Below are 25,939 nucleotides of genomic sequence, written 5' to 3'. Positions count from 1 at the left end.
TACCTAATTAGACTGGGGCAGGGGAACGAGACAGGACTCGATTGTACAACAAGGTTGAGGCACAAAAGGTGAGGCGGCAGACAACAGGTGGTAAACATCAGACTAACGACACAGGAGGACAGGAGACGGGGAGCAAAACTAAACCCAGGCAACAGGTGGCGCTAAAGGACACATACAGGGTTCAGGACTCCAGACAAACTGGAACCTGACAATGACCCTCAATTTTTTTCCATGTCTGAATAAGATTTAGCAACACTGAATAAGTTTTAACAACCAAATTTATAAGTCAGAATTTAATGGTGCATGATATATAATGTTTCAAATGAACCTAAGATATTTCTGAGCTTCTTGAAAGCTTTTACTTGATAATTTGAGTTTCGTGTGAGTAAATGAAAAGTATGCAATTTTCAATAAAATGATTTTAGATAGTTTATTTGCATTTGACGTTAATGATTCAAGGAATGTTGCACTCACACATTTTGATCTTAACAAATCTGTCCCTCGTTGCAAAGCGTTTGGACATCCTTGCCTGAGCTCTTCAGGTAGTGTTTGACATTTATTTTTCCAAAATTCTAAAACTCAACAAACTGGACTACTCATGTGAACATTCATTTTTTTAGGTCTTTATATCAAGGAATTCTGTTTATCTATGGACCTTGCTGTTGAACATTAACATTGGAACAATGGAAACATTTTCTCATCTTCTGTCCAAATATCTACAGTAGTCCTGCTCTGAATTTATTTAGAAATTGAAAATAAACAATGTTTTGGCTTAAATAGGAGGATGAATAAAATCAATTCGCAATCCATATTTTAAAAATATTTCGTTTGTAACCTGCTGTTTGTAATTGATAACTCCCAGAGGCAATCTTGGGATTAGAGGATTCACAACTTTGACTCCCACAGTTGACAGGTCACCACTGTAGCTCATTGAGAATGACCCCTGACCCCTGGTACCTTGGCAGCTTACTGCCCCTTGTATAGGTTTACAATGAAAAGAACAGGTAAAATAGAGGAACAATACCCGCAAGACGTTCTCTGAAGGAAACTTCAAGACCTTTAAGTTTTTATCTAAACCAACCACCAGAGGTCACTCAATGTTTACTGAGATTTTGATGGCTTCACCCTACAAGTTTCACCATTATCCTTCATATACCCGACACATATTTCAGAAAAGTCTAAATTCTTGCTGTGACTGTAGGCAATGTATGCCAATCACTAAGACATAGCAAATTTATATTTGAATCAATAACGCCCTAGTATTAGAACATTTTTGAAACAACAGTTTCAATTTTTTATGGTTGAACCTGATTTTAACCCTGAACACAACACTCAAACTTGTCTCATAAAAATATTGCTGTCACTGTGAATAGGGTTCACATGCTCTTTTCCAGAAGACTGCATTTTAGATTTGTTGGTTACTCTAATATGCCTTCTGGTGCAAATGTGAAAACAATGCCTTCCTTTATTCCGAATCCAATATGAAAAGGGCTCCGTGGCTGGTAGATCCTATCTATTGCAACGAGTTTCATTAAAAGAATATTACTCATCTTAAAATGTGAGTAATTAGCATAGAAATGATAAAAGGGAAGGAAATGCACAATTCATTCCCTGTTGGATCATTTTGTTATAGCTGTGTATCAGTAGGAAGGAAAAATAAAAAATAAGAGTGAATGAAACCAAGACAAAAAGTAATCACATCACAGAGATTTTATTTCGAACATAGCCAAACTTGACAATTTCAGGTGCTGAATCTGAACAGCCAGATGACAAAACATTTGTTTGAAATGCATTCGGGAACACATTGCAATCAATTATTTCATGGCTAGCTAACACCATGTATGTTCCTTTAATACTCTTCTCCTTCCTCCTCTCCCTCACCCTCAATGGAGTCGACGCCGACCTCCTCGTAATCCTTCTCCAGAGCGGCCATGTCCTCTCTGGCCTCGGAGAACTCTCCCTCCTCCATACCCTCACCCACGTACCAGTGCACAAAGGCACGCTTGGCGTACATCAGGTCAAACTTGTGGTCAAGCCGAGCCCAGGCCTCTGCGATGGCAGTGGTGTTGCTCAGCATGCACACAGCCCTCTGCACCTTAGCCAGATCGCCACCAGGAACCACAGTAGGGGGCTGGTAGTTGATGCCCACCTTGAAGCCAGTGGGGCACCAGTCCACAAACTGGATGGTGCGTTTGGTTTTGATGGTGGCGATGGCGGCGTTCACATCTTTGGGCACCACATCACCACGGAACAGCAGGCAGCAAGCCATGTATTTGCCGTGGCGGGGGTCGCATTTCACCATCTGATTGGCTGGCTCGAAGCAGGCGTTGGTGATCTCAGCCACTGAGAGCTGCTCGTGGTAAGCTTTCTCAGCAGAGATGACAGGGGCGTAGGTGGCCAGAGGGAAGTGGATACGAGGATATGGCACCAAGTTGGTCTGGAACTCAGTCAGATCAACATTGAGGGCACCGTCGAAACGAAGGGAAGCGGTGATGGAGGACACAATCTGACTGATCAGCCTGTTCAGGTTGGTGTAGGTGGGGCGCTCAATGTCGAGGTTCCTACGGCAGATGTCATAGATGGCCTCGTTATCCACCATGAAGGCACAGTCGGAGTGCTCCAGGGTGGTGTGGGTGGTCAGGATGGAGTTGTAGGGCTCCACCACTGCAGTGGACACCTGGGGAGCTGGGTAGATGGAGAACTCCAGCTTGGACTTCTTTCCGTAGTCGACAGACAGACGCTCCATCAGCAGGGAGGTGAAACCGGAGCCGGTGCCACCACCGAAGCTGTGGAAGACCAGGAAGCCCTGAAGACCAGTGCACTGGTCAGCCTGAGAACACACAGGGAGGGGACAGGAGAAAAAAATGTGACGTTAGGTTCCTGAATTACATATTTTGAAGAGAAATTTAAACTACATACTCTAAATTAACCTACCAGTTTGCGGATCCTGTCCAGAACCAGGTCAATGATCTCTTTGCCGATGGTGTAGTGTCCACGGGCGTAGTTGTTGGCAGCATCCTCTTTGCCAGTGATCAGCTGCTCAGGGTGGAACAGCTGACGGTAGGTCCCAGTGCGCACCTCATCTGAGAAGACATTAACAAAATTCATTAATGACTTGAATACAATTAAAAAAGGAAACACAATCAAAGATTTTTAACCACAACTTACCGATCACAGTGGGCTCCAGATCTACAAAAACTGCTCTGGGCACGTGCTTTCCAGCTCCAGTCTCACTGAAGAAGGTGTTGAAGGAGTCGTCTCCTCCTCCCAGAGTCTTGTCACTGGGCATCTGTCCGTCCGGCTGGATGCCATGCTCCAGGCAGTACAGCTCCCAGCATGCATTGCCAATCTGCACACCGGCCTGACCAACGTGGATGGAGATGCACTCACGCTGTGGAAAGAAAAACAGTAAATCAACATTAAATTTGCATTCTGTGCTTTTTTTTTTTTTCCTCATTTCAACACACGTAACACACAAGAGCATTGACGACACAAAGCCTGGTAAAATACTTGCTCCCCCTGTCTGAGATTAAGAGGTAGTGCAGCAGGAGGCACCTCCCTGCACCACAAAATGTAAGGGACAAAAAATGCCTGACAACAGCCCCCGCAGGGGCAGGATGCTCTCCTCTTTCCTTTGGTCTTTTTTCTTTACAAATTGTCCTCTCCTCTCTTAACAATCCTCCTCCCCCCCTTCTCGTTTGCAAGAATAGGCAGGCATGCAAATTAATTTGCATGTGCCAGTGCGTGTGCACGGATCCATTCTGGAATATTCCACTTGCTATCGAGCCTTAATAATGCACAGCTGCTGTTGATGCTTAGAGGGGGGAGAAACTAAATCTCAGGTGTGTTTTTGTCCCTGAAATGTTCATTTAATTCAGATTAAATCACGAGAGGATGGAATTAACTGAAATATTTAACCAATATTTACAAAACACGTAGATCTATTTAATGTGATATTTGAAGCAGAACCTCTGTGCTGCTTCAATTCATGTTTATAAATCAATGAGATTTAAATGGAATATTCTGCTAGATTTCATGAATTAAAAATGATGGCTGCAATCAGAGGTCTCCATCCATCCATCCATCCCCACCCAACCTGCCCCTCCCTGTCTTTGCACAAGGTAAGCATATGTGAGGTGCCACAATTTCACCCAATTACGGTCTAAATGTGATTAAATCGTGTTTGAAAATGTATTTTTTTTTCTTCAGACAGACACATATATCGTCCCTGGTGTCGAAGCTGAAGCCACCAGGCAGCGCATTGTTCTCTCTTCACAATGACACGGAGCCTCCACTGCAGAACGACCCGCCGCAACATCACCGGCTCCAGGTTCACTCACGAGCACACGCACACCGTTAAAAAACCGCGTGTTTACATCCACGGAGATTACATAAAAACCCGGGATCCAGGCGCGGAAACCCGATTGAAAAAAAAGAAAAAGAAAGAACCGAGAGCTCGGCTTCTAATAAATCAGCGTTTTTACCTCACGAAGGAGTCTGGAGCAGGCATATGGGAGGAAATGTACTCACCATGTTGCTGTTTGAGGTTCAGAGAGGGAGAAGAGAAGGAGAAAGACGTGAAGGTTTTTTTTTCTAAAAACGGGGTGTTCGCGTCGCGTGTTGTACCCGGCGGGGTCGATGCAACAACTGCTGAATGGGAGGGCGGTGCTTCCACATTTATACCGGCAGGGGAAGGGGCTCCGCTACTGAGCACCCTGCAAAAAAGAAGAAAAAAGAAAAAGAAAAAAAAAGGGAAAAAAAAAGGTGGATTACTACTCCTGCTCAGACCCAACCTCTTGTCTTCTGAAACCAAATGTCAGGACAATTAGTCCTCCTGAAGGAGATGAATGCTGTCGATTCATGAATGGGAGGGGTTTGATGTTTGGGTGGAGTATGGTAATGAGTGTGTATGATAAGGAACAAAAGGAATATGGAAAGAAAAAAAGATCTTATTAAAATCTGCTTTTAGTTGAGGTCAATATCCAGGCTCATGTGCTGATGATGAGCGGGAAATTGGTGCTGCTGCTCAGAGCAACATTTTTTTTGATTTTACATCAATTAATGTACTGGTTTTGTAGCACTCCACATCCACTATGGCCTCCAGACCTGTCCTGAGACAACATTTTCAAGATCTTGGTCTTGTCTTTGTCTTGGGATGCTCTGATTTTGGTCTTGACTTGATTTCAGCCCTTAAAGTTTTGGTCTTGTCTTGGTCTTTGGCCTGATATGTCCTGGTCTTGGTCTTGGTCTTGGTCCTGGTCTTAGTCTTGGTCTTGGTCTTGGTGTAGGTAGTCTTGACAACAATGCTCATGAACTCAAGATTTCCCTGCAACTAAAAAGATAAAGAGGGGTCTTCTCAGCCATTTGACCAGTCCAGTTATCTTGAGTGATTTTCTTTATTCCTACTACTTGGACAAATGAGAACATGCAATCTCTCATGAGCTGTCTTGCATTGTGTCAATATGTAACAAGACTGATATTGTGCTGATTCTGAAAGAATTGGTGTTTGGTGCAGAAGGTGATGATAGAACTGTAAGGGGATTTGACCCAGCACTTCTGACAACAAGTATTTCCTAAAAACTTGATGTTACACAACACTGAATAAGAGTATTTTGTGTAACTTCATGAATAGAAGGGGAACTCAGATTTTTTTCAATTTTGACAGTCATTTTCAGATTTCTGTTATTTCATATCAAATATGAACACAATCATTACTTCAAATCAAAAGATTTCATTTTGGAATGCTCAAGATTCAAGCAAAGTCACCTGAGACCTGCTGTTATCAGTCAACATGTAAGAATTATTGATGTTGCATAAGCCTGGAGATTTAATGTCTATTTTTATTTGTTATGGAGCATGAATTTGGAGAGGCTGTTCAGGTAAAGCCTTTTCTGTGTTATATACTGTATTCAAATTCAATCGGAATTATTTGCCGAAAATATTCCCCTGCAGTGTCTAAAACAAGGCAAATAATAGACAAATTCATAAATGAAAAGGAAGTCCTACTGCGATAAGACAAAACAAAAAAATCCTACACAGGTTCAACTTTTTCTGTTTATACACCCAAATCTACTGTCACTTTAAATCACCTGCGCTTAATTTTTTGTATATTATTTTGTGTAGATTATGGGTAATTTAGATCATAGGCAATTTCAGATTTCATTTATAGCATAAAATAAGACCCTGGTTATGCTGATCAGACCTAATTTTGTGTTTTAAAACTACATATGACCAAAATTATTAATTATTCCTACAAAACATGAAATGAAAATCATACTGTGTGTGTTGATGGGCAATTAAAGGTTTTGACTTTGTTTGACTAAAGCAACCCTGAAATTTTGAAAACACATGAAAAAATGAAAAAATAATAATGAATGATAAATGTGGATTTGTATTTTTTGTAGGGAGTAAGAATTTTGAATTAGTGTTCAGATCCTACATTTTTTAAAAACCAAATTTGAAAATAAATATTAATCCAAAACATTGTATAAAATTGGAATGATGTTCAGTTCATAGATGACTGGGGATTTTTGATAGATTACAATTTAGTAACCCAAGAAAATTCATCACATTAAAACCTTTTCGTAAAGTACATAAAGTAAGACTGATAATGTAAGGACCTTTGTTTATAAAGCATATGTTTTTTGAAGGGATAACATATTTGGTGAGGTTGCCCAAATGTAGCTATTGTGTATCTAAGTTTAAATAACATATGAATTAAAGAGGTTCTTCTCACTCTTGCTCTTTTGTGCTGCCCTGATTCAGGTTTCTGTTGATCTTGATCACTCAATCATCTGAACTGAGCATGTTGGAGCAGTGATGTGGTCCTTTAGGAGCAGCAGCACTGCAAAATGTGCTCTTATACTGCATTAAAAAGTGTGTGTGTGTGTGTGTGTGTGTGTGTGTGTGTGTGTGTGTGTGTGTGTGTGTGTGTGTGTGTGTGTGTGTGTGTGTGTGTGTGTGTGTGTGTAAGTTACATGTTGAGGAGAATACGGATTTTTAATTTTGGTTGAAGTCAGATGCTGATAATGCTGTTCATACCCAGCCAGTCGATTTCCTGAAATAGCAAAATTACTTTTTTACTATTTCAGAAGACAAGCGTATAAAAGCCTTTAAAAATACAATTACTTCATTACTTCATGTAATCCTTTTAACTTGTATTTTCATTGTACAAGTATGTGAGTGCTTTAAACTGTTTGCTTAGCAAATAATTTGAAAAATCAAAGCTGATCTAATATGCACGGAGGTGACTTGCTGCTTATTGTTTGGGTGTGGCAGACTCCAAACTGACAAAGGCCTACATCATCTGGTGCACCATGCTCAAAAAACAGCAAGACTTGTGTGATTTTTTTTCCCCCCCTCAGCAGAACAGTACACTTGATGCGTTATCAGGGATGCAAAATGGCCGAATGCCTCTGCTGCACAAGATGCAGCTGATGTCAGCTATAGGCAGGCGTCCATGTTGCAGAGGCTTGTCATGGTACACTCCCGGCATGCCAGCTCTCCGGCTCTCCTCCCTCTTTGTCCTAGATTTTCTGCAGTGATGTCATGCAGTGGGCCGATCACGTGGCCTCGTGTCTGCCTGTCTCTCTGTACGCCTCTGCTGCTCAGCAGCACCGAGCCTGGGCTGAGCTTCCTCTGGTTCTGTCCTGTTTTGAGGAACTAAAACTGCCCGAGTTGCAGTTTATATGACATAATGGCTGCAGGGAGGAACCTGACTGGGACTGACTGCTGCTCTCAGAGTCTACTGTTGGAGTGAAATCTTGCTCCAAAATCTTGTGAGGAATGATAAACATTTGAAAAGAGGCTTTTGAGTCCTTGTGACCTCTAATCTATGCTATTAAACTCTGCTTCCATGCTTGATAAGGGACTGCTGGTCCTCTCATCACTGAATCCGCAGGGCAGGGAGGATGTAAGCTTTCCAGCCAGCCCTCAGTGGCTGCTGTACTCTAGCACAAACTGCAGGGGATGAGAGAGAAAGACAGGAAGCCTCGACAGAACATTCTCCACTCCTCCTCCTCCTCCTCCTCCTCCTTTCCCTCCTCCTCCAGCTCCGCCCCAGCAGCTGTGATACAGGGAGCGTCGGAGCAGCTGCTCACCAAGGGGAGAGAGGGATGATGGGAATGCAGCAGAGATGGGAGTGGTCCTTCATGGCGTAGAACTGACCGCACTGCATCCAGCATGCGGAGAACACGACACCCAGCAAAAGTGACGGAGCGTATTTTCCATCTGTTGCAGCAGTTTACTGAGCTGTTTCATGCAGGTGCTGTCCCCAAAACTGTCCTCTAAGATAAAGGCGATAAACAGCGTTGTTTATTCTCATCTTGGCAGCAGGTTCTGAGCTGTTTGTGACTGTGAGTGTGGATGATTGCATCAGCAACTCACAATTTAATGTATATAAATATGATCACAAATAACACGAAATAATCTTGAAAATATTCAATTGAATGAATTTAGGTTGTCTAAAGTATAGTATAATCTTATCCGATATGTTAATTAAAAACCCCTTTAATCAGGGTATGTCGAACTAATATTAATGATGATAAATCCAGAACAAATGGTGTTCCGAGATATAAAATATGATTTTTTTTCACCATCCATGGGAATTTTGTATTTCATTGACTTGAATTGAAGTGTTTTCTAATCATTTCGTCCATTGTCTGCAACTTTATGTGATCTTGCTTCACCTCATGTCACTGATTGTTTTGTTTGTGTCATTTCCTCTTCATTGTGTGTCTTTTTTGTTTATTTCTCTCCATGAATAGTTTGCATAAGTTTTGGTAAATGCAATTGATGATTTTGATGCTTTTTTTTGTGCTCTTTCTAGTCATTTTAGATGCTTGGTGATTGTGGTGTCTCACTTTCACAAAGTGTGTTTTTTTTTTATCAGTGACAATTTTAAGCTTTTCTGTGGTCATTTTACCTCCTTATGATGTTATTTTACTTTTCCTTGTAGGGAAGTTGTTGTCCTCTTGTAGTATTGTAAGGTTCCTTTCTTATTTTGTGTCAGTTACAGCTCTTTTTTTTTAACCGGCTCCTGTGCTTGGCCCTGGCAATTCTGTAATATGGAAAAAAACTAATTAAATAACAAATTTAGTGGATACAGAAACACAAGGAAATGAATACGTAAAATAAGTGCAGATGTTATAACCAGTGTAAATGATGTTTAACTGTGGGCTTTATAAATATCCATTTAAGCTTCTGTCTCAAAACGTGGGTGAGTTTAAGCAGCTCCTCATTCACGGAGGTATCATTACCATCACTGGGACAACTGTTGTCATAGAGTTCCCCATGTTGTTAGCAACCAAGGAGCTTTAGGAGATTCATGGAGAACAATTTATGACCTTTTCTGCAAGAAAGGTAAATGTTTAAGAAAGCTACTAACAGAGCTCTCACACGCAACACTCTCCTGAGAAGGACTGAAGAAGGGCCACGCATATAGGTGGCATCTACGAGGCCACAGCCTCATAGATGCCATGATTTATTTTTGTCAACGGCAGTTTTCTTTTTACGAGAAGGGCACATGCACACACACCAGAACAAGTGTGTTTCCCTTTGGAGACATAAGAGATGAGGATGAGGGTGAAGGATTTGGAAAAAGAGGTGGCTGAAATCCCCCCACAGAGGCAGCTGCAGCAGTGCAGCCCATTAATGCTGCCATTTAAGCCGGGGTCACATGACCACCAGATAAAGGCTGTCTGTGCGGATACCAGGCTGTATCCAGGCAACTCCTTTATTCATTTCCTGGCAACCGTTAAATCTTGGGATGGGATGGGATGGGGGCAGGGGCTTGGGTGTCTGTGGCCTACATGTCCCTCATGTATGACGAGGCAGCTTGACCTCTTTTACAAGGAGAAAATGCCTAAACAATGGAAACAAAACCCACCGCTTTTCTGCTGCACAGAATACATAAATATTTTTCTTTCCTTCTAAAAAATGACTCTTAAAGAAAGGAGAGAACCACCTTGTGCCTCTCCAGGATTATTTTATCTCTCAGGCTTCATGGAGGCCTTCAGAAGTCACAGCAGAGGTTTACTGAATATAGAATAATCTAAATACATTTTGATATTTTTGCAACTCATTCTGCATACAGGATTTATCCTATAATTTCACTTGAAATGTAAATGCATATTTCCCTTTGAACATTTGGAAGCACTGCCACATCACAGTAAAACTGCAGTGCGGACTGTTTAAAATTAAATCCTGCTGTAAATAATTAAATCCTGCATTTGTGTAAAGGTCAGTTGACTAATTTTTAAACACAAAAAAATCCAGATCCTTACAGGCAGACAGTGCAATATTCTATCGTTATGTATTTATATATTCAGTTGTTTGAAAATGTGCAAGTGCACACAGCCAGATGCTCAGACCGGGCCTGTCTGGGACCACCACGCATCAATATTACGCAGCATTTTCGTTACAACCGGGCGGCGCCATGCTTGCAGCGCAGTGAGAGCACAATGACCGGAGAGTGTCTGGACATGGGTGGGGCCTGGAGGCGGGGCTTGTGTCGACGCAGCGGCTCAGCCAATAGGAAGCGGGAATGTTTGACTGACAGAGAAAGTGACCAATAGCGCCACAGAAGCAACCGGCGCCTCGCTTGGCGTGTATAAATACCCACATCCATCCTCCAGTGCGCCATTATCTCTTACATCGACCCCATAACAGTCGAATTGTAAGACTTCCAGTCGAGCTGCTTCAAACCTTTAGCGCGACCCCAACAGAACAAAATGGTAAGAACTGTTTCAAAACTCTTTGTAAAGGTCTTATCTGAAGAGGAGCCGTGGTGTGTGATTTTAAGGGATGAAAAAGAGGGAGGGGCTATCAGTGTAAAATGTGATGAGGAGCTTGATTCTTATAAAATGAGACTTTACATGTGTTAAATGAGCATTTTTAGTGTTGATCATAAGTTTTAGCCCGTGGGCTGGTGTCCGGGGGTGTTTTGGCGCGCTCTGGCTGGGTACGTGGCGGGCCGACTGAACAAAAGAGGGTTTCAGGGGATTGAAATGTGGACTGAATGAGTAATGCCGGCATCTGTCCAATTCACAAACTCCGTTGTATTATATCCTTTCTTCTACCCTCTCCTTTGTGAGAGACGGCGTGGTGGTTAATTGCAACTATGATTCGTTGAAGTTTGTGGAGGGTGGATGCTCGGAAGCAGTATTGATTTTCCCCTCCACCCCAAGAAACTCTATCCGTGGTGAAATGGGATGAAGTGCCCTGTCAGCGTGATGGAACACATTAATAATGCATGGCCGTAATGGATACTTCTGAGTTACTAATCCAGATAATGGGCAGCTCGTCAGAGCCAGCGCATTTTCATTCTCTACAAGACACCCAACTTTACTTTAACGATTAACGTGGAGTGACGTCATCGGTTGCTGGGGTGAAAGGGTGGTCATAGCAACGCAGTGAACCAGGAGGAGAAGCACTCCGTTAGTTCCGGACGTCGTAGACACGCTTTTGATAAATCAAATTAAACTTTTATGAAAAATAAGTTTTCTGTTTCTGTATGCACCTTTTTAAAGCTTGTTTTAATTCTCTTGTTTTCCTCATTTCACTTGAATTTAAAAAGTAGATTATACAGCTAAATTAACCCTTTTTCTTTCCACAGCGTGAGTGCATCTCCATCCACGTTGGTCAGGCCGGTGTGCAGATTGGCAATGCATGCTGGGAGTTGTATTGCCTGGAGCATGGCATCCAGCCGGACGGACAGATGCCCAGTGACAAAACCATTGGAGGAGGAGACGACTCCTTCAACACCTTCTTCAGTGAGACTGGAGCTGGAAAGCACGTGCCCAGAGCAGTTTTTGTAGATCTGGAGCCGACTGTGATCGGTAAGTTGTGGTTGAAAATCTTTGACTTTGTTTTCCTTTTTAATTGTATTCAAGTCATTAATGAATTTTGTTAATGTCTCCTCAGATGAGGTGCGCACTGGGACCTATCGTCAGCTGTTCCACCCTGAGCAGCTGATCACTGGCAAAGAGGATGCTGCCAATAACTACGCCCGTGGACACTACACCATCGGCAAAGAGATCATTGACCTGGTTCTGGACAGGATCCGCAAACTGGTAGGTTAATTCAGAGTTCTGTTGTTCAAATTTCTCTTCAAAATATGTAATTCAGGAACCTAACGTCACATTTTTTTTCTCCTGTCCCCTCCCTGTGTGTTCTCAGGCTGACCAGTGCACTGGTCTCCAGGGCTTCCTGGTCTTCCACAGCTTCGGTGGTGGCACCGGCTCCGGCTTCACCTCCCTGCTGATGGAGCGTCTGTCTGTCGACTACGGAAAGAAGTCCAAGCTGGAGTTCTCCATCTACCCAGCTCCCCAGGTGTCCACTGCTGTGGTGGAGCCCTACAACTCCATCCTGACCACCCACACCACCCTGGAGCACTCCGACTGTGCCTTCATGGTGGATAACGAGGCCATCTATGACATCTGCCGTAGGAACCTCGACATTGAGCGCCCCACCTACACCAACCTGAACAGGCTGATCGGTCAGATTGTGTCCTCCATCACCGCTTCCCTTCGTTTTGATGGTGCCCTCAATGTTGATCTGACTGAGTTCCAGACCAACTTGGTGCCATATCCTCGTATCCACTTCCCTCTGGCCACCTACGCCCCTGTCATCTCCGCTGAGAAAGCTTATCATGAGCAGCTCTCAGTGGCTGAGATCACCAATGCCTGCTTCGAGCCAGCCAATCAGATGGTGAAATGCGACCCCCGCCACGGCAAATACATGGCTTGCTGCCTGTTGTACCGTGGAGACGTGGTGCCCAAAGATGTGAACGCCGCCATCGCCACCATCAAAACCAAACGCACCATCCAGTTTGTGGACTGGTGCCCAACTGGTTTCAAGGTGGGCATCAACTACCAGCCCCCCACTGTGGTTCCTGGTGGCGATCTGGCTAAGGTGCAGAGGGCTGTGTGCATGCTGAGCAACACCACTGCCATTGCAGAGGCCTGGGCTCGGCTTGACCACAAGTTTGACCTGATGTACGCCAAGCGTGCCTTTGTGCACTGGTACGTGGGTGAGGGTATGGAGGAGGGAGAGTTCTCCGAGGCCAGAGAGGACATGGCCGCTCTGGAGAAGGATTATGAGGAGGTCGGTGTTGACTCTGTTGAAGGTGATGGAGAGGAGGAAGGAGAAGAGTATTAAAATACATGAAGGCACTAAACTGCAAATTACCAGTTAAACGGTTCAGAAAGCAATTTAAGCAGTTGTAGCTTTGAGTTTACTCTTCACTGGTAGATTTGTGTTAAAATGGAAGTTCAGCGCCATTTGAAAAGGTTATCAGATTGATTGAAAACATTCCAGAAAAGCTTTGTCAAATCCTGTACTCTTTGGATCTGTTCGAAATAAATTTCCTGCAAAATAAGTGCTGTGTGTGTCATCGTTTCATTGCGTTGTATCAACATGCGCTCATTGAATGTGAAATGTGAGAATTCTCAAAAAAAAAAAAAAAAAAAGTCTTTACAGTGCACATAGATTATCGTTCACAGCAGTCCAGCAATGTAATTCTGCTAGGGGATTTAAAATATGAACAATAGTGCTCTTCTCTTCACTACTGGACAGTTTTGGCTGACAACAACATTCAGATTTCCACAAACATAAAAGGCCACTCCCTGGATTTGATCTGCTGCTCTGCCCTTGTAACTATACCACAGATCAGCTCCAGAATAACAGATCATTTTCTTGTCCCATTCATTGTCACCATCAGTCTCTCTATCTCCACGTCAGTCCATTCGAATGTCCTCAACCAACTCCTGTCAATTCCCGCAGTTTTCTTTACTCGGTCTGCTCCCTGGTTCACCTCTGACCTCCGTGCACTGAAATCCAAAAACCAATACATTGAAAGACTCTGCAGGAAATCTGGTCTCAATCTTCACAAAGACATCTACACCGCTCACCTATCTCTTTGTCAGGACTCCATTTCTTATGCAAAATCTCAATGCTACTCTGGACTCATCTGCACCAATACAGGTAACATCAAGACACTCTTTTCCATATCATTACAACCCCCTGACTCTCTGCTCTCCCACCTGTACTCCACTGACACCTGCACCCCTCCGCTTTTGATTTAATCAAAGTCCACCACCACTTTGGTTCCAATATCTCACTCCTCCCCTCCTCCGATCCACTCCCACCCTGTCATCCTTTACCACCTTTGAACCCCCATCCCCATCCCAACTTCTTAACATGTCAAGACTCAATGAAATGCAATTAAAGTCCACTGAACTGTGAATTGAGATGAATAAAAATAAGAGAAAAACTATAGTCAAGCCTGGAGGGTTACTCTATGTACTGACCGAGAACACAGAGTCACATTCATTACTCAGCTTTCACACACGTTTTCATTTTCACATATATCTATCTTTCATTATTACGCAGTCCTTTTCCCAAGGCTGGGTATTTTCAGGTCAATGTTCCTCAAAATAGTTTCTTTAATATTCTCTCCTACAAACTCAGTCTATTGTCGATGCATTCTTTTCCCCTATCTTTATTTTTGAGCGACTCTTCTCTTTAGCAGCTTTTTTTTTTTTTTTTTTTAGCCATCATGTTAACCATCTCTTGGAAAATAACCTTCCAGTGTTAAACTTAAAAGATTTTATGCAATGGTAACATTGCTTATGATAATTATTATTGTTGTTGCTGTTGTGAACATGTGGATAATTTAGTTGTCACTGCATTCTGTTTTTTTCAGAATTTAAATATTGTACCAATCTTATAAGAATTACAGTTGTACAAATGTACTCTTGTCAGAACATTGACAGATATTTACTCATTGATTCAATGATTTGTGCCATACAGTCAAATGAAGTTTGTTCACTCAACCTTCATTCAAACTTTTATGAGAAGTAGTATTGCTTGCCTTTAGTTGAAATATTTTCAAGTATTTAGATTTTTTTGTCTTAAAAATAAATAAAAAAACCCACATGTCTTGACTTGCATTAGTTCCTGTATGATCTTCATCTTTTGATTTAACCAACGTGGATCTGTAAACTGTACTCATGGCTTTACCTGGCTTCGCCACTTGGGGGCAGGAATGTTCTATAAATTAACCCACCAGTTTGCGGATCCTGTCCAGAAGCAGGTCAATGATCTCTTTGCCGATGGTGTAGTGTCCACGGGCGTAGTTGTTGGCAGCATCCTCTTTGCCAGTGACGGTAGGTCCCAGTGCGCACCTCATCTGAGGAGACATTAACAAAATTCATTCATGACTTGAATACAACCAAAAAAGAAAACAGTCAAAGATTTTCAACCACAACTTACCGATCACAGTGGACTCCAGATCTACAAAAACTGCTCTGGGCACGTGCTTTCCAGCTCCAGTCTCACTGAAGAAGGTGTTGAAGGAGTCGTCTCCTCCTCCAATGGTTTTGTCACTGGGCATCTGTCCGTCAGGCTGGATGCCGTGCTCCAGGCAGCTCCCAGCATGCATTGCCAATCTGAACACCGGCCCGACCAACATGGATGGAGATGCACTCACGCTGTGGAAATTAGCAGGGTTTATTTAGCTGTATACATTTACTTTTTAAATTCAAGTGAATTAAAGAAAACACGAAATAAAAACAAAATGCATACAGAAAAGTTGTGTTTTAAAAAAGTCTAATTTGATTTATCAAAAGCGTATCTACGACGTCCGGAACTAACGGAGAACGTCTTTGTCCACAATCTGTTTATTCATGTTCCATTTTAAGAAACAGACAGACAACAAACAATTAAAGCACAACACAAATAACATAAGAATAATCTAAAACAATCGGAGAACGGAGAATGTCTTCTCTTCCCGGTGCACTGCGTTGCTATATGACCACCCTTTCACCCCAGCAACCTATTACGTCACTCCACGTTAACCGTTAGAAGTAAAGTTTGGTGTCATTGTAGGGAATGAATTACATAAAAATGCGCTGGCCCCGGCTAGCTGCCCATTAGTAACTCAGAAGTATCCATTACGGCCATCCATTATTAATGTGTTCCATCACGCTGACAGTGCATTTTATCCCATTTCACCACGGATAGAGTTTCTTGGGGTGGAGGGGGAAATCAGTATCACTTACGAGCGTCCAACTTCCAGAAACTTCAGCAAATTGTAGTTGCAGTTTACCACCATGTCGAATCTCACAAAGGAGAGGGTAGAAGAGAGGATATAATACAACGGAGTCAGTGAATTGGACTGATGCCGGCATTACTCATTCAGTCCACATTTCAATCTCCTGAAACTCTCTTTTGTTCGGTCAGCCCGCCATGTACCCATCCAGAGCGCACCAAAACACTGCCGAACACCAGCCCACGGGTTAAAAGTTATGATCAACACTAAAAATGCTCATTTCACACATGTAAAGTCTCATTTTGTAAAAATCAAGCTCCTAATTCACATTTTACACTGATAGCCCCTCCCTCTTTTTCATCCCTTAAAATCACACACCACGTCTCCTTCTCAGACAAGACCTTTACGAAGAGTTTTGAAAATAGTTCTTACCATTTTGCTGTGTTGAGGTTGCACTAAAAGTCTGAAGCAGCTCGACTGGAAGTCTTACAATTCAATTAGTATGTGATTGATGTAAGAGATGATGGTGCACTGGAGGATGGATGTGGGTATTTATACACGTCAAGCGCGGCGCCAGTTGCTTCTGCACCACTAGTGGTTACTTCTCTGTCAGTTAAATGTTCCTGCTTCCTATTGGCTGAGCCACTGCATCAACACAAGCCCTGCCTCCAGGCCCCACCCAAGTCCAGACACTCTCCGGTCATCTCCGGTCTCCGGTCCGGCCCTCATTTATCAAACGATCTTTCAAACGGTCGTAAATCTGAGTGGTGAGCACATCGTACGACGGGGCTCGCGTGGAGCGATTTTGGCTAAAAAAAAGAAATGTTTCTGAGCTTGAAATCGATCCTTTCCGGTCTGAGGTTGAGGTAAATCAGCATGAGCTCTTTGGAAGAATAAAAACCGGAATTAAAGGAGAATAGAAAAACGCTCTCTGGAGGAAGATCACGGCAGCGGTGAATAGCATCACCGTGGACGACCGGAAACTGGCTGAGGTTTGAACAGATTATAGATCCGTTAATTTAACTTGATGATATTACAAATAATGAGGCTGACAAACGTTATTCAGGTCAGATTTTTATTGTTTCATTTAATAATGTCTCAGAGCCAGACATCAGTGGCACCACGGCCAGGTCTCCTTGCCACAGCGTTGACGGTCCCACCGGACAAACACACCCAGTACCGGACACGATGCCGAGCAGGACCCCGGACAGGGTAGACCCTGGACTCAGGTCACCGATGGTGGTGCGTGTCATCTGTTCCCGGTGCTGCTGGTCCGAGACCGGCCATCATCACTGCAGAGATCCTGCAAAGAAAACATAAATCTGCCATTTTGCGGCTGCAGTAGTGACCAAGCTGGAGAAAATCAAAAATACACTGAACAAAATTAAAGACAATTTATAGAAGTCTTATTAAAATGTTTGACTAAACATCCACTGTCTGTGTTGGCGTTTACGTTTGGTAATTCATATTAAATTACTAAAGAATAGATTACTGTAAGTAATTAAAGCTAGGGTAGACGATGTCGTCCAAAAGCACTTTTTGTCATACTGAGTGAAATGCTCCTTGCCCCCTGGGAGAAGTTAATACATTATGTGTACGGAAAAAGGTGAGGAAAAAATCTGACAACTGTAGCGGCCAAAGGACGGTAAAAACTCCGACCAATCGTAAGGCGCGGACCACTCTTAAGAAACCTATCAAATCCCTTCGCCGTTCTACCAGCCCCCTGCGCGTACATTTCAATGGCGTGCACTGGCCCTGGTTCAGTGCACGCGTGCGTTGCCAAGGCGCTCTGGGCGCTCGCGGCTCGCGTGAAAAATAGAACGGAGTGGGCACGCTGCGCTCCTGTGCGCGTTGTGTGCGGGCAGTCAGAAAGGTTAATAACATTGGAGGCGATCACAAACTCTAAACTATTATTCATTAATGTCAGAAAATCAGATGTTTGGGAATGAGTACATCACAGAGTTATTACCTCCGCCAGGAGGTTATGTAATTATGTCGGTTTGTTGGTTGGTTGGTTTGTTGGTTGGTTTGTTAGCAAGATCATGCAAAAAGTAATGGACGGATTGCAATGAAACTTTGTGGAAAGGTGGGTCTTGGGCTAACTTAGAATCCATTAAATTTTGGTGATGATCCAGATCATCACAAATTTTTTAAAGGATTCTTTATCATTGACTGATAGGGTGTACCGCCCAGAGGAACTTCAGTTTTAGTTCCTAGTCGGACCTGTCTCACGGACGAAACAGCACGACAAAATCGCCACAAGCTGGCTTCTCTTCAAAACTTGATCAGAGCTTCGTCTGTAAGTGATTTCACCCTATGTTGGACTGTTAGTTTCCTTTGCTATGCATCTCTGCATATCCGTCATTGTGTTGTTGTTTTTATTGCTGAGTTACGTTATGGTGCGTTCACACCGGATGCGTCGTGGGCGTCGTCGACGCTTGGGACGCCTCGAAGCTGACACTTGTGACGCTTCAAGCACGACGCTTGACACCAGGTGGTCACAAAGCTCGTGATGCTTGCGACACTTTTGACGCGCGTCAGTTTATTGGCGCGGGGGAGGCTGATTTCTGTTTCCCGCTATGGCGGATCGCATCAGGAGAGTGGCTTGGCTTTATTTGTTAAATAAAGCGAGACCGCGTCGTCGTCGGAAAAGTCGCTATTGGCTGCTCTGCTCCTCTCTGCTCTGACTGCGGGGACCGCTGCTGAGACTGACCACTTGTGAGTGCTTTGGGACGGTGGAGGGGCTCACGGCAGCACCACCTGCTCATGGGCGACAGCAATGAGACGTCCCGTCACGTCTCCGGAGCACCAGAAAAGGTCGCTAGATTTGTCACTAGTCGCTTTTGACAAAAAAAAGTCGCCAAGAGGCTTTGGAAAGTCACCAGATTTAGCGAGAAAGTCGTCAAGTTGGCAACACTGGCCGGCCCGCATCAGTCCTCGGATCACTCGTAGTGACGTAGCACCGGAGGGATCGTCTCTGATTGGTTGACGCCCAGCAGCAGCGCATCGAAAGTTCAGTTTTCCCAACTTCCAAAAAGCGACGCTCACGACGCTCCTGATGCCGGGGACGCGTGTCGTGGGCGTTGACGCTCGAAACGCTCGAAAAGCGACGCTCTGGACGCGCCGCCTCGCCCGCCGCCCCCGCCCGCCGCCCCCGCCCCCGCCGCTCGTCCACCATAGACTTTGCATAGAAAAGCGCCGCTCACGACGCTTACGACGCGTCCGGTGTGAACGCAGGGTGACGACTTTCATTTGACCGGTGTAGTACTGTATCTATCCAGCAGAGGGCCGCGCCCGGACAAGGACAGGGAAAAAAAAAAAAAAAAGCAGTGCCTCGTTTGCGGCTAATTAGCAGTTGTGCACAGCGGAGCAGCAGCGGAGCAGCAGCGGCGCGCTTTTGCGCCCCCCTCGGCAACTCTCGGCAACGCTCGTCGTCGTCGTCGTCTGCTGCCCCCGGGCCGACACACATTCCTCCGTGGCCAAACTGTTATCCTGCAGGAAACACTGGACAGGGTTTGTTTACATCTGTTTACTGATATTTATATATGGTGTTCTTATTGTTGTTGGTGACTGATTTCACCTGTGGCAGAGGCCTGCGCTCTCTGAGTGCCAAATTCTAGTTTAACCATTAAATCATTAACACGGTGTTATTAATGTCACAAATGACCAATTACTGGAAATGGGTAAATTACAGAAAATGAGCTGAGGGAAGTAGTGAATTATGCATTAAAGGGGCTGTATCATGCAAAATTCACTTTTTGTATGTTTTAACCTTGTTATATAGTTATGTACTCACCAAAAACACCCCCAAAGCGTTTTTTTCCTTCGTGCCTGCATGTTTGACATTTCCTCCTTGTTGTGCTGCTCAGAGAGGCAGCCCCTCCCGCACCCGTGAAAACGCTCTGTTTTCCCACGTTCACGTCACACGGAGAAGATGGCTCCCCTGAGCCCCCCTCCCGCAGGCCCTCGGCAATCAGCGTTGCCGCTTTTTTCTAACTCTGATTACGGAGATAAACTTTAACCATCGTCTGAAAGCAACAGTCAAGCAAGAGCAAGAGTCTGAAGGGTCTGCGCTTGGTGAGTTTCTAACAGGAAAAGATGTTTTCGCGTGTATTTCCGTGTAGAGAAGCTAGAGCTAAAGAGCTAAAGCTAACCCTTAGAGACGCTAACGAAGCGCTGATTGGTTGAAGTACGCTGTCAGTCAAAGTCCACAGGGGGAGAGGCGGGATTTTCAGTGAAACAGAGCGTTTTCTCTTCTGGGTTTCAGAATTAGCCCCAGAAAATCTTTTATTTCACACAAAATGACTTTTCCTTTGCACCAAAAATAAACTATTACCATGTTAATGCCAATCCTAGGGTTTGGACGAATAATCTTGTTTGTTTAATAATGCCGGGACACCACCTCGAAGAGGACAATTACCAATGTTCAGTCTCAAAAGGGGCAAAGCCATTTTGGCTGGTTGTTAATCTGTCGAATAAACAGCTGTTAAATCACAGAAGCAAGAGATCGAGCACTGAGCCGTCACAGACTTACCACAATCACAACCAAAAACCACCATGCATCGTCCAGTTTAGTTAATGAGTGTTTATTAAAAATGTCTATTCCTAATCAACACATCTAATAAATATGAACAGATTCGAAGCATGCAAACCATCAGTGTGGGTTTGTGTGTGGTCAAGAGACAACTTGGGAGGAGGAGTGTGTCCTGCTCAAAGCACCACACATGCGAGTGGAGGGGATGATCGTTTGTGTGCGTGTGTGAGAGAGAGAAAGAGCGCAAGAGGAGGAGAGAGAAAGCGTGTTTCGGCCCCCCCTCTTGCTTCCGCTTTAGAGAACAGAAGCAGCAAGAAAATGAAGGAAAAAGAAGGGGGGCGGGGCACACGTGTGTCCACCGACATCTCACGCCTGCGCTCCCAACGAGAGGTCCATGCGCCTCTTTGGAAGGTACCGCATTTTGGTTAGTTTGAATGAAGGAGAAGAGCATGTTACTTTTCTTACCCCACACGCACGAAAGATGCAGCCTTAACCATGTTCTGGCGAGTTGGAGGTGGTGAAGAAACCACGAGCTCGCAGGCGGGCGCTAGAGAAAGTATCAGAGTCACACATGTAAAATTAACAAAACTTCAGCTTCCGTTCTCGAATGAAGAAGCACATGTCAAGGTTCAGACTCAGACGTAGACAGAGACACAGCAGATCAGTACTTTCTTCAAACAATTTTATTTACAGAAAGAACCAATAGAAAAACCAGACCAATCCAGTTACTCCAAAAATATACAGCATAGCTTCTCAAGAACAGAAACAAACTCCAGGCCTAACTGACAAGCTGTGAACATGAACAAGCATAAACCTAACCAGCCAAAACCAAACCAGGACAGAAGGGAACCCAGGCTCTAATAACTAAACTGAAAACACCCAGCAAGGGACAGAGCTTATTGAGAAGGAAGCATAAAGGAAGTGGGATAGTGGATGCTCAGCCAGTGGAGAGACTGGACGGAAATGCTGGCGCAGCAGCCCAGAGGGGTGAGGTCCAAGGGACTTTTCCAGCAGAGTCAGAGCGAAGCAGAGGGCGTCATCCAGGAATGGGTGGGGCATGGTGATTCCTGAAGGTTGCAGAGGACAAGCTGGTTAGAGCAGAGCAACACAGGTTCAACTGACTTTTGGTAGTATTACAGTCCGACGCTGCACTGTGGTCTGAGCCAGCTTTATATGGTGACGAATTGTTTGGTGAAGAGCACGCCCCACTGCAGGTGAACGCACTCGGGCAATCAGCTGTTTCCCTACACCAGTCCACACCTCACTCACCAGAAGCACACACCCACCTAAAGAAAAGGAAAGGAAAGGAATGGAGATAACAAACGCTAGGCCTGCCACTAGCTGGACCCAGAGGTACGTGGCGCGACAGCACTAGCTTAAAACTATCACACTTCTAACTCCGTATTTCCACCGAACGCGACTGCATTCATGCGACAAATGAAATTGTGCCACGCTAGACACTCAAGTTTTATAGCTGGTACAAATATGCAAAACAAAGCATCCTGCAGAAACATCACAACCCTTCTCATCGCCGTTTCCTGCACAGCATCAGTGGGCAGGATTCTTCTGATGTTTGTCCCACAGTCCTGTGTGCACCCGGCTGTCTGTATCTGTGTGTGTGTGTGTGTGTGTGTGTGTGTGTGTGTGTGTGTGTGTGTGTGTGTGTGCGCGCATACTGATCGATGGTGCAGTTTTTGTTCTTGTTTTTTTTGACTGTATTTACTGTTCAGCACTTTGCGTTGTTTTTATGAATATGAAAAGTGCTTTTACAAATAAAGATTGAGATTGAGATTGGTCCGATTACCACAATCGCTGCTCTGTATTTGGCATGGAGAAGTCAGCTTTGGTTGATGGCGAGGTGCCGGCATCGCTTCGGGATGTATGCTACCCTACAGAGGCGGTAGGAGCTCGGTGAGTTCCATCGTCCTCTGCAGGAGCTGCGCCTGGATGACGGCTGGTTCCAGCGCTGCTTCAGGCTGACGCTGTGTTTCTACCAGAAGTGGTGAACAAATGAAATCGTGCGCGCCGCATGCTGCTCGCCGCGACATCACGCCAACAGGTGTTTTGTATGGTCGGAGCCCTGCATGCGCGTCAGCACGTCCGTGACGACCTCCACGCTGATAGGCTGTCCTGGCGTGAATTCGCTGGAAAAGTTCAGTTATTTCAACTCAAGCGGTGAGCGTCCAGCGATGAAGTGGCAGGCGGCGATTATTGGGTGGGGAGTGGCGGCAGGTGGCAGCGCGTGTCGACCATCGCGCAAATTTTCACTGGAAATGCTCGCCCCGCACAAGACTGAGCGACATTTGCGTCAATTACATTGACTTTGTATGTAATCTCATTGCGCAAAAAAAATTAATGTCGCATCTGGTGGAAACACGGCCTGCCCAGACACCCACCTCCTGCGGTGAAAAGAGAGTATGAGCTGCCGCAGCAGCTCTGTGTGAGTCCGGAACACCACTGGACACATCAAAGACTGTAGTTCACTACCGAGTGGAGTTGCCACCATGTTTTCTCGGAGATGGTAAGGACAAAGAAAGTTTTGCTCTTTGGAAAACTTGACTGGAGCTTGCAGTTCAAGCATGTGCAGATGGACAGCAGGTACTATATTATATTATTATATTATAGATATTGTGACAATAGGGCTTGAAAGGTCACATGATATCTCGCAATGCATTGTGGGCTTTACGGGACAACTTTCACACTTACACCATTTACAGCGCATGATCACGTACCGTGCTGCGACTAGACAGAATTAAAATCGAGGAAAAATGGACTGACGCAAACAGAAAGGTGACGGACCGTACCGAGACATGCTGGACCCTGTTCAGACCCGGTTGGGGCATCCCCGGATCGGTTCACTCACTGTTCCTGTTGCAAAAAAGGCTGCCTGGATGTGAAATGTCCATCAAAGCATTGCAGAAACACGGCGCTACAGGCTTGTCAGGACAAACTTTTGTCTGGACTTCAGTGACGGGCATTTTGTCTTGAAGAAGACACAAATACGACAGCCAGACACAGACTAAAATGTTTGTGATGGCTGCAAAGTTTTGTGACTTAGTTGTGTGGACGCTGGTGGACTGCAAGGTGCACATTATTTTCCTTCATGCTATTTGCATTGTCCTTGAAATTTTACTAAGTCTTTCAGCAGTCCCGGCCGAGGCTTGTTATGTGCCCCAGATGAGCCTGAGACGAGCGCCCTCATCTAACTGCTGCCGCCGCCACCTCATGTCCCTCACTATATTTGAATGCTATATTTTTCCATACACCCACTAGGGGGCGCAGGATAATGTCTGATGATAACTGTCCACCTGTCAAAAGAACATTTGGGAAGGCAGGGGAAGAAGACAGAGCTGCTGCCATAGCTCTGTGCGGTTCAGGCGGTGAAGTATGGTGGTTTCGGTGAGGGGATAAAAGCCGTCATCTTGATCTCGGTCTCGACTGCATCCAGTCGCACTTTGGTGGCTCTCTTGGGTTTTCCCGTGAAGAACAGAAGAGATCCAGTCCCATTTCGGATCTCCTCAGTCGGCTACGAGGGGAGGAGGATAGACGGCTGCGGTCCTGCGTCGCCGTCTACTCCGCTGTCTACTGCGATCCACGGGAAGACGCGGTCGACGTCTTGCTGGACAGAAATTCCAAAAAACACTGCTGGTATAGGCGGGGTTTCGGCCTTTTGAATGACGGTCGCTCGACCAATCAGAAAGCTATCTGAGTCCTCCCCTCCCTGCTCTGGGGAGGGGTCTCATGAGCGTCCTTGTGAGGTGGGACGGAGGTAATGCCCGACCAGGTCGGGTTCCATTCCGCTGTGAGGAGGGAAGGTCACCATCTTGCCTTTGTGTTCTCGAGGGAGACCAGGCCGAGCATGTGTTGAGCTTGAGATGAGCAGCCATTTTGGCTTTGTGGGAACCGCAAAATGGTGCTGGCCCCCTTCTGGGGGAAAAGGCACCTTCTTTGTTCTCAGTGGTCAGGCTTGCTGTGTGAAGCAGGCCGAGCTGACCAAAATGTGCTTACAGTCAATTCTGACGTCCCAACATTTGTTTATGCATAATCTAATCGTACTTTATATAGTTGCAGTGATATTTGTTTGCACAAAGATTTTTGCACCTTAATTAATTGAACTGTTACTGGAACTTTAACAATGTCAATGCACTACACAAGAAGTTTGGTAATAAACAGAAAAGACTTTGAAACAAGAAATGGTCTGACATTATTGCATGGGTAAATGGCACAATCTCACAGAGGATTTCCCATTAAAATGAAGCACCATACTGAACTACAATATTTATTTTCATCATAGTCTTATTGACTAATTAATGTAGAGAGCTGTTTTTTAACATAATGAAATGTTAAGGGTAAATATTAAAATTAGGCAGAGGAAGATTGTGTTAGCCATCAGTTTATTTACAGAAAAAAAGAAATTGATCACATACAGAGTTGGGTATGTAATGACAAGTAACGAACGTTACAAGTAGTTAAATTACTTTTGATGGGAACGAGTAGTGTAACGGCACTAGTCCTTCTAGATTGGTAGTTAAACTAGTGTTACAAATGAAATGCTACGATTGTTACTTTTACAATGACTACAAATAGAGCAACCAAAATATTATTTAAGCTGAGTTTTTTTTATTACCACCAGTAGATGGAACGGTGGCCATATGAGCAACTACTCACTGTCTCTTCCGGGTCAGGGCTGATGGAACCGTCAAAGTAAAATTTGTTCCCCACTGACTCTGGTCCAGTGGCTGGTTCCCAGCTGTTAGCATCGTAGTAGCTTAGCTCAAAGCTTAGCCGGAAGTCAATCAGAGCCGGACTACGAAAGTGGACAAAATACTCCTTCCAGTGGTCCAGGGGATGGCGTATTAGCACGTGAAGTAAATCAGAATGGTTATAAAACATTTTAAAAGACATGTTTTCTTTTCAATTAATTAAAATGACGTTTTGATACACACAGACCTGCGCATGCGCAGTGCTCCGCGGAAGGATATACCGGAGCACAGCTCCGCGGAGCACTATGCAGTAACAAGTAGTGTAACTTCGTTACTATTTCCATGGAGTAATCAAGTAGTGTAAGGCACTACTTTTTTCAAATGTAACGAGTAACGGGTAACTGTTTACTTTTTTGAGTAACGGACCCCAACTCTGGTCACATATAATCAAGATAAACAAAACAAAACAAGCAGTTAATCTCAGCACACATGGACTTAATTTCATCATTCATATGTTTACAAAAAACACACTGCTCATTCTCCACAGTGTAGTTCTGTTGTGGAGCTTGATCCACATCATGCACCTGTGTAGCCTCTTCAGGTGAACTAGGCTGATGTGTTGCTAAAGCACATGTTGCTACAACGCAACAA

General features: G+C 44.5%; 3 protein-coding genes across 6 annotated transcripts in view; 2 read left to right on the top strand and 1 right to left on the bottom strand.

Moving 5' to 3' along the window:
- Positions 1-1,695: 1,695 nt before the first annotated feature.
- Positions 1,696-17,733, bottom strand: LOC115407610 (tubulin alpha-1B chain-like). 2 transcript variants are annotated; one of them, XM_030118020.1, is made up of 6 exons: positions 17,729-17,733; positions 5,068-5,080; positions 4,531-4,537; positions 3,169-3,391; positions 2,935-3,083; positions 1,696-2,830 (listed from the first exon to the last, which is right to left on the bottom strand). In XM_030118020.1, exons 3-6 carry the CDS (start codon positions 4,531-4,533, stop codon positions 1,850-1,852), a joined length of 1,356 nt encoding a protein of 451 aa, XP_029973880.1. In that variant the 5' UTR covers positions 4,534-4,537; positions 5,068-5,080; positions 17,729-17,733; the 3' UTR covers positions 1,696-1,849. The 2 variants fall into 2 exon arrangements, with proteins under 2 accessions (XP_029973880.1, XP_029973881.1); XM_030118021.1 differs by lacking the exons at positions 4,531-4,537; positions 5,068-5,080; positions 17,729-17,733 and adding an exon at positions 16,484-16,557.
- On the top strand, positions 10,610-13,298 carry LOC115407613 (tubulin alpha-1A chain). Its single transcript, XM_030118025.1, has 4 exons — positions 10,610-10,733; positions 11,615-11,837; positions 11,923-12,071; positions 12,178-13,298. The coding sequence occupies exons 1-4, from the start codon at positions 10,731-10,733 to the stop codon at positions 13,156-13,158; spliced, it is 1,356 nt and encodes a 451-aa protein (XP_029973885.1). The 5' UTR covers positions 10,610-10,730; the 3' UTR covers positions 13,159-13,298.
- Positions 15,788-25,939, top strand: part of LOC115407611 (tubulin alpha-1A chain-like) — a 27,093-nt gene continuing 16,941 nt past the window's right edge. Inside the window, exon 1 of one of the 3 annotated variants that reach the window (XM_030118022.1) lies at positions 15,788-15,793. The gene's annotated coding sequence lies outside the window, so the exon portion shown is untranslated. Of the gene's footprint in view, positions 15,794-17,756; positions 17,761-22,112; positions 22,119-25,939 lie in introns of those variants that run through there. The other 2 variants (XM_030118024.1, XM_030118023.1) reach the window with 2 other exon arrangements.

Source organism: Salarias fasciatus, chromosome 20, assembly GCF_902148845.1.
Source record: "Salarias fasciatus chromosome 20, fSalaFa1.1, whole genome shotgun sequence".
Lineage (NCBI taxonomy): Eukaryota > Metazoa > Chordata > Actinopteri > Blenniiformes > Blenniidae > Salarias > Salarias fasciatus.
This window is presented reverse-complemented; position numbering and strand designations above follow the sequence as displayed.